This window comes from Octopus bimaculoides, chromosome 27 (assembly GCF_001194135.2).
Source record: "Octopus bimaculoides isolate UCB-OBI-ISO-001 chromosome 27, ASM119413v2, whole genome shotgun sequence".
NCBI lineage: Eukaryota > Metazoa > Mollusca > Cephalopoda > Octopoda > Octopodidae > Octopus > Octopus bimaculoides.
In genome coordinates, this window is record NC_069007.1 from 21,052,784 (window position 1) to 21,060,880 (window position 8,097).

General features: G+C 33.1%; 2 protein-coding genes, 1 non-coding gene and 1 pseudogene across 6 annotated transcripts in view; 3 read left to right on the forward strand and 1 right to left on the reverse strand.

Annotated features, from left to right (window-relative positions):
- Positions 1 to 2,709, forward strand: part of LOC106870996 (protein jagged-2) — a 4,343-nt gene extending 1,634 nt beyond the window's left edge. For both annotated transcript variants that reach the window (XM_014917244.2, XM_014917245.2), the window contains exons 3-6: positions 354 to 452; positions 1,152 to 1,283; positions 1,819 to 1,948; positions 2,596 to 2,709. In XM_014917244.2, the coding sequence (XP_014772730.1) occupies positions 354 to 452; positions 1,152 to 1,283; positions 1,819 to 1,940 (353 nt within the window). In that variant the 3' untranslated portion in view covers positions 1,941 to 1,948; positions 2,596 to 2,709. The remainder of the gene's footprint in view (positions 1 to 353; positions 453 to 1,151; positions 1,284 to 1,818; positions 1,949 to 2,595) is intronic.
- Positions 2,710 to 4,056: 1,347 nt separating this feature from the next.
- On the forward strand, positions 4,057 to 7,512 carry LOC106870989 (zinc finger protein 271). 3 transcript variants are annotated; one of them, XM_052977277.1, is made up of 2 exons: positions 4,057 to 4,373; positions 5,890 to 7,512. In XM_052977277.1, the coding sequence occupies exon 2, from the start codon at positions 6,232 to 6,234 to the stop codon at positions 7,333 to 7,335; it is 1,104 nt and encodes a 367-aa protein (XP_052833237.1). In that variant the 5' UTR covers positions 4,057 to 4,373; positions 5,890 to 6,231; the 3' UTR covers positions 7,336 to 7,512. The 3 variants fall into 3 exon arrangements, with proteins under 3 accessions (XP_052833237.1, XP_052833239.1, XP_052833238.1); XM_052977279.1 differs by lacking the exon at positions 4,057 to 4,373 and adding an exon at positions 5,123 to 5,596; XM_052977278.1 differs by lacking the exon at positions 4,057 to 4,373 and adding an exon at positions 5,123 to 5,481.
- A 183-nt stretch (positions 7,513 to 7,695) lies between these two features.
- LOC128251023 (U6atac minor spliceosomal RNA) lies at positions 7,696 to 7,781 on the reverse strand (annotated as a pseudogene).
- LOC128251021 (U6atac minor spliceosomal RNA) lies at positions 7,763 to 7,877 on the forward strand. The gene has a single exon (XR_008266930.1). It is a non-coding gene; the product is annotated as a U6atac minor spliceosomal RNA (small nuclear RNA).
- The last annotated feature ends 220 nt before the right edge of the window (positions 7,878 to 8,097 follow it).

An 8,097-nucleotide genomic window follows, 5' to 3' on the forward strand; every position in this document is an offset into this window, starting at 1 on the left:
CCTCTCAACACATCTGCACTGTGCAGTATATGCACACTGACATTAACAGAACACGAATCTCATCCAATCTAATCCCCTTTCCAATTAATTGGGTTGTAACTCTTTCTGTAGTTTTCATGATCTGAGCCAGCAAATTTTTTACTTCTCTGATTACTTCTACCTAGGACATTAACTTTACCTTTGTAACAATTGATCTATTGATCTCCTGAAACTGATTGGTTATTTTCATGACACAGCTCTATAAACTATTAATTATTGATCTGTCTAGACTAATTGGTTCCAGTTATTACACAGCTCTATAAACTATGAGTCTAAACCATCTGATATTATTTCTCCTTGTTATTTGGTCACAGAGTGTTACTATGATGGTAAATTATACCAAGCTGGACAGACCTTTTCTTCCTTCGTGGGATTGTGTACATGCACTCCGTATAATATGATTCAATGCAGAAGTAAGTTTATTTAATAATTTTTCTTTCTTTCTTCATTAAATAGCTGTCATGAGTTCAAATCTTAGTTTGGGTAAAACAAGTTGGAGATATTTCAATCAAATCAATACTTTTAATAATCAAGCTATTGATGAGTATTGATAAGTCAAGAAGACAAATCATCATCATCGTTTAACGTCCGCTTTCCATGCTAGCATGGGTTGGACGATTTGACTGAGGACTGGTGAAACCCGATGGCTACACCAGGCTCAACATATCTCTTAATTGATTTATGAATGCTTTCTGTTCATGAAATTATATATTCATTTGCTAATTACGATTAATTTCAATTTGATTAAACCCAAATTTACTTAATTCTTCCTTCTCCTTACATCATCAGATCGAAGAATGTCACACACACCCATCACCTGGTGATTTATAGGTCAAACATTGACCCTTATGATTTGCATGGGATCTGTGTACATTGTGTTAATGACTCTTATGATGACTTCATTATAATTTACCTCAGATTAATTAGAGCAGATAATACTTAATCATTATACAGTGTCTAATTTTAATTTGAATTAACTGGAGTAAATAATTAATTCTTAAATCATTTTATACGTTGATGGTTTTTATAATGTCTAATTTTAATTTATTTTGATAATTAATTCTTAATTATCATGCAAGTATAAATTAACATCTTTGTCATATTTTTAACAGTGGAAATTTGTGAACACAAAGGAGAATCTTACAGAGTTGGGCAAACCTTCAGGGATGATTGCAATGAATGTTCCTGTGAAACTAAAAATGTTGTTAAATGCACAAAGAAGTTATGTCTAACCACAGATATAGGTATTCTTGCCATTTATTCACCCCTTTTATTACCATACTTACTGACCACGTACTATCAATCATCATCATCATCGTTTAACGTCCGCTTTCCATGCTAGCATGGGTTGGACGATTTGACTGAGGACTGGTGAAACCAGATGGCTACACCAGGCTCCAATCTGATTTGGCAGAGTTTCTACAGCTGGATGCCCTTCCTAACGCCAACCACTCAGAGAGTGTAGTGGGTGCTTTTACATGTCACCCGCACGAAGGCCAGTCAGGCGGTACTGGCAATGGCCACGCTCAAAATGGTGTATTTTATGTGCCACCCGCACAAGAGCCAGTCCAGGGGCACTGGCAACGATCTCGCTCGAAAGTCCTTATCAATAATGATGACTAATTGTAGTATTTTATATATAAATAAGGTACATAATAATCACACATTCAAACATCCACATACATCCTTTGATACACACACACACACACACACACACACACAGAGTTGAAAGACTGATTTTATTATTGTCTTATAATACTTTCTCTGTTGCTCTTTTAGGTTGTGCTTATAATAACAAGATATATAAGATTGGAGAAAGCTACATGAAAGAGTGTAACAATTGTACATGTAAAGATACAAACACAGCAGTTTGTACCGATATGCCCTGCGTTCTTGACTAAAATATTTGGTAAGTCTTCAGCAAGATTGAGTATTCAGTAGTTAACCAAGTGACTTGATTTGTTAAAACAAGCAGTTTAATTATAATTTAGTGAATATCATAATTTTTCAGATTATAAACTTCATATTTAATGATCAATATATATTTTAATGTTTTAAAAAATATTTATATTTACACTTCATCTGAATAAAAAAAACATATGTATGTACATACATACAAATATACATACTTAATAAATAATGAATAATATATATAATATATATATATATATATATATATAAACGAGAAAAACATACACACACACAGATAGATAGATAGAGAGAGAGAGAGAGAGATCTTTCCCTCTCTCTCTATCATTAAATTTTTCTGTAGGTGTCTGTGTACACCACAGACAAATGTACTCTTAATTAATTCTCAGGAAGAATCAGTGTGACATAGATTCACTTTGGTTTACATCCTTCTGAGATATCCTCCAAAATACTGATGGTGATGCTGCTGGTGCTGGTGGTGGGTTAACATATAAGGCAATGTCCCAGCATGGCCACAGTCCAATATATGAAAGTAATAAAATAATAACAAAATACAAGAATGAGGGGCTGATATGAATAACTGCTGCTGTTTGCATAATTAACTTTTCTTTTTTCTTTATATTCCAGAGAAATGTTAAACTCTGGAGAGACCAGGAAACTTCTAGAAAAAACCAAAGAGAAATATTGATATGATTTGGAAACGGATAATTCTGAGAAATAAAATTCGAAAATATTAATATTTGTATTGATTTGTTTCAATTTTTATTGATTTATTAATTTATTGTGGTTTAAATGAAGCATTTTGCAATGGATTAGTTAAAATTATTTTTAAAATCCTGCAGAATATGAATTGAAAATAAATGAAAACAGAAGGGTGACAAAACAACATTTTACATTTTTACTTTGGATTTCAATATTTTTGGGCTAAAATGACTTCATCACGAGAAGATGGAAGATGGTAGGGAGTTGGTATCTATTAATATTTAATTTTATGTTGTTGTGTAACCCAACGTCAGATGTAATCTGATCAGGGAGATCTATGATGAGAGCCATTCCAACTGTGTTCAACATGTCTTTTATATTCATACACAATACATCCAAGACCACATCAGCCAATGTGTCTAACCATTTCCTTGATGATAAAGTGAGATATGAAGAAGATACAGTTGTTAGTTCTAGCAGATCCGTAAACCATGTAGAGACTCTTTCACTGCTGTTGATAGTGTTTTGTAACCCTAGGTCAATCGTATCTGAGTTGATCTACCATTTAGTATTGGTGATTCCATCTTTTATTCAGACACAGTGCATCAAAAACTACCTTAATCAATGAGACCTCCCTCTTTCAACATATTTCAATGTGATTTGATGGCGATTTGTCTGCTGTTTCTAGCAAGTCAAGAAACTGTGATTTATCATGTAAGCCGGAGGAGGGGGAAAGACATCCGTCCATCCGTCAGTCCATCTACCTATCTATTACCGAATACTGAATGTCTCTCTTTTCAGATCCGGTTTTCATCTATTTCAGTGCAAATAAACTTCATCGTCGTAAACCATATTAGATTACGCCAGGACACATGACCTAGTGGTGTTCTATTCGCAATTATAATTTCATCAAGATAATCGTAATCTGAAAAGTATCTCGAAAAAATTCTGTATAATTTCATTTTTTTAAAAATGCATTAAAGAGTCCTGTTTGGAAATGAATCTAAAAGAATTCTTTTCCGATTTTTTTTTGTTCGCTTCTGATAATCATAATCTACACCATCTAACGATATATCTCAAGAAACTTTCATTAAAAGCCATGTATTTTAAAGTTATGCAGAAGCAAAATCCAGATGGCGTCTCACTTCTATTGTTAATTCCATCAATCTAAAGGTAATACATTTATAATTTTGGTCATAAAAAAGTTTAAAAAGTCCCGTCCTGGTAATGATAATTAATAGAGTGATAGTGTTTATCATGAATTATCAAATAATCGTCTTTTAAAAACATAATATATACAAATCCTAGACTATATAAAGTTCACCAGAAATTATTTAATTATATTGAAAGCAGAGTTAGTTCCCCTTGTCAGTTAATTGGTAAATTTTTTCAATTCCGTTTGTTTCCTGTTATTGTTTCACGCGCACCTGTATTATTTGATCGGTTCCACATTACATCTGATATTTTAAGAGAAAACACAATTAAATAATACACGTGATTGGTAATTAACTGCGTAAAGAAACAGATACAGTATTCTTTATTATGTTGACCTAAAAAATCTAAATCAACGTTTGTAAAAAAAAGAAAAAATCTAGACATTCTCTTGAAGCTGTCATTGTCCACTTAAAGTTTTCATTACTTCAACATATTGTCACATCTTCCTCATTGACTCTCTCTCTCTCTCTATATATATATATTAAAATGTAAGTATTATATTTATATAAACATTTCTATTGTATACGTGTCAGTTCACGTACATCTCTTTGTTTCGGTGTATTTAATATAATTCACGCACCTCGAATGTTACCTCGGGCATTTTGATTGTAGATTATACATTTAAGTTGACAAAAAAATTGAGGATTATTCCACCCTTTCTTTTCCAGAATTTGTTAAATTAATAGTTACAAAACAAAACAAAAAACAATTTCCAGGCCTTTAGCAAACAACAAAAATTCGACCTCTGATTTTTTAAAATCAGATTCTGCTGGTATCTTTGGGAAAATTTCATTTCCATAAAAAAGAAATATTCATTAAAAAAATTCCAGACGGGAAAGAGAGGAATAGTCCCGACATAAATATAATCAACGTCAAAACGTATGAGGAAACAAACTCGAGCTGCGTGAAATATCTGCCCTTACTTGGTTTTTTTTTTCTTTTTCGCATTAATTTCCGATATAATCGTAATCTACATCATTTGAAAGGTATTTGTAGAAAATTTCGTTTAAAAATATTAATTTTTCAGAAAGTTATGAGTAAACAAAATCGAGTTATGGGGGGCGGGAGACACTTGTCTGGTTGTGCCGAGAGTGTATGATTCCAAACGTAGGAATCCATAATTTCTGTTGATTCTTATAAAACATTATATCTTAAAATTAATGGAGTTGGGGTTAGATGCTGTTTATAATGAAATATTTATAAGTTTCCAAACTGTTTTTATAGTTTCTTCCTTGTGTATATAATAGTTTCCGAAACGAACTTTCGTTTCGTTATTTCAGACATCCAGTGATGTTTTTTACATGTTTCCCATATTATCAAAATTACGTAGTAATTCTTCTGCAGCCCTTTCAAGTAAACTTGCCAACTTTTCGTCGGGCACATGCTCATCCAATTATTCACGCCATATTGCCCTTAATAGCACTAAAATAAAACCTTCACTCAAGTCACATTCACCAGAAAAATAATCTATTTAATGTGAAATTCACACACATAATAAACATTTAATGATCCACAAGGGGAGCCTCTATAAGCTGTCTCACGGATGAAGGAGCTGAAATTAAAACCGTAAGGCCTGGATTAATAAAGCTACCAAAAGTAAGTTAAATATATACACCCGCCCTGTTAGAAGTACTGGCCAGATTTCTTTTTAAATAACACCTCACTGTCTTGAAAATGGATGAATACATTGAATAAATCGAATTCGTTTGAGGTAAACGTTTATGTCTATTGTTTATCAATATTGAAATATAAGTCAGCGAGGTGGCAGATTCGTTAACACGCCGGGCAAAATGCTTAGCAACATCTCATCTGTCTATACGTTCTGAGTTCAGATTCCGCCGAGGTCGACTTTGCCTTATCGACTTTCCTTCTTCCCTGAACTTGCTATCCTAGTACCAAAATTTAAAACTAATACTAAAGGTTGTGAAATTTCCTCTGTTGAATTTGTCATTTTTCATCCATATCTTATATCATATAATATATATTGTTTCTTTCATATTTCAGAATACGGAATACCAGATGATTACTCCTTTGAAAATAATTTTTACTCTGAATACATAATATTTATGCTATTTTAAAGACTTGAAAAAGATATTATAGAGGAGAGATGTATGTTATACAGGACGGAAGTCTGTCTTAGAGTATCCATGAAATATTTCATCTAAATGAGACGATTTGCAAAGTTTCTCAATTCAGTTATTTTGAATAATTTTTCAAGTTGGACGTATTTATATGAATTTTGCAGCATTTTCATGCATCGACAAAGATCACAGTTGATGGAAATATAGAAGAAATAAATATTTGTGAGGAAAACTTTTTGTATCTTGAGGCAAAGCAAGGAAAATTATGGAAAATACATTATGCGATGTTTGTGGAAAATCATTCTCTGGACACGAGGACTTGATTAAACACATCTGCCACCATGAATTTGTAGCAGGGAGACCACATCACTGTGACATCTGTGGTAAATCATTCTCCAGGAGAAGCAACTTAATTATTCACAGGCGTATCCATACAGGAGAAAAGCCATATCCTTGTGATATCTGTGGTAAATCGTTTTCTGAAAATGGTGTTTTGACTAAACACAAGCGCATTCACACAGGAGAGAAGTCCTATCACTGCGATATCTGTGGTAAATCCTTCTCTAGAAATAGTAACTTAACTACTCACAAGCGTATTCATACTGGAGAAAAATCATATCACTGTCATATTTGTGGTGATTCATTCTCTCATGGAAATAACTTGACTAAACACATACGAATTCATACAGGAGAGAGACCATATCACTGTAATGTCTGTGGTAAATCATTCTCTCAGAATGGTCACTTAACCCAACACAAACGCATTCATACAGGAGAGAAGCCATATCACTGCGATATTTGTGGTAAATCTTTCTCAGGAAATGGTGAATTAACTAAACATAAACGCATTCACACAGGAGAGAAACCATATCACTGTGATATCTGCGGTAAATCATTTTCTCGGAGTGATCATTTAAGTACACATAAAGACATTCATACAGGTAAAAAACCATGTTACTGTGATATCTGTGGTAAGTTCTTGTCTGGGAGCAGTAACTTAGCTATTCACAAACGAATACATACAGGAGAGAAACCATATCACTGTGAGATCTGTGATAAATCATTCTCTCAAGGTGGTGACTTAATCACTCACAAACGCATTCATACTGGAGAGAAGCCTTATGACTGTGATATCTGTGGTAAATCGTTCTCTGCAACAAGTCCTTTAACTAAACACAAACGCATTCATACAGGAGAGAAGCCATATCATTGTGATATTTGTGGTAAATCATTCTCTGGAAGTGGTAACTTATCTAGACATAAGCATATTCATACAGAAGAAACACACTATGACTGTGATATCTGCAGTAAATCATTCTCTCAAAAGAGCCAGTTAGCTACACATGTACGTATTCATACAGAAGAATAACAGTCAATATCAAAAGACTTTCTATGAAAAAAAATAATTTCTACAACAATAAATAAATATATTCAGAATAGAAAGAAGATGTAACAGTGGGATAAGAGACTCTCCAAACTTTGTTACACCACAACTATATATATATTGGGGACATGATATATTATCAATAAAAAAACTTTCAAAATACCAATGTAAATATTGTATATATTGTAATTGAAGCCGGTAAGCTGGCAGAATTGTTAGCATGCTGGACAAAATGCTTAGTATTTTGTCTGTCTTTACATTCTGAGTTCTATATTTAAGAGATGAGGAATTATTTACATTATTTACATTTGACGGATATTTGTCCTCATCTTGTTTGTTGTTAACACAAAAATAGGTTGCTCTGAAGTAGAGAGCAATGCCCATATGTGTTAGAAAGATCGATTGACCTCTTCCGTCCTTGTCAAGGAGAGACGGTTAGCACTCCCCTTGACAAGGATGGAAGAGGTCAATCGATCTTTCTAACACATATGGGCATTGCTCTCTACTTCAGAGCAACCTATTTTTGTGTTAACAACAAACAAGATGAGGACAAATATCCGTCAAATGTAAATAATGTTTACATTCTGAGTTCAAATGTTGTTGTGGGTCGATAAAAGAAGTACCAGTAAAGTACTAAGGTTGGTGTAACTGACTTGCCCCATCCTCGAAATTGCTGGGTTTGTGCCAACATTTGAAACCAATATATATTCTTATTTCTAGATGGGAGAAAAGATATTAATCTATTTG

Bases quoted from the DNA above. Each gene is read 5' to 3' on its own strand.
- LOC106870989 (XM_052977277.1), top strand. From the start codon at position 6,232: ATGGAAAATACATTATGCGATGTTTGTGGAAAATCATTCTCTGGACAC.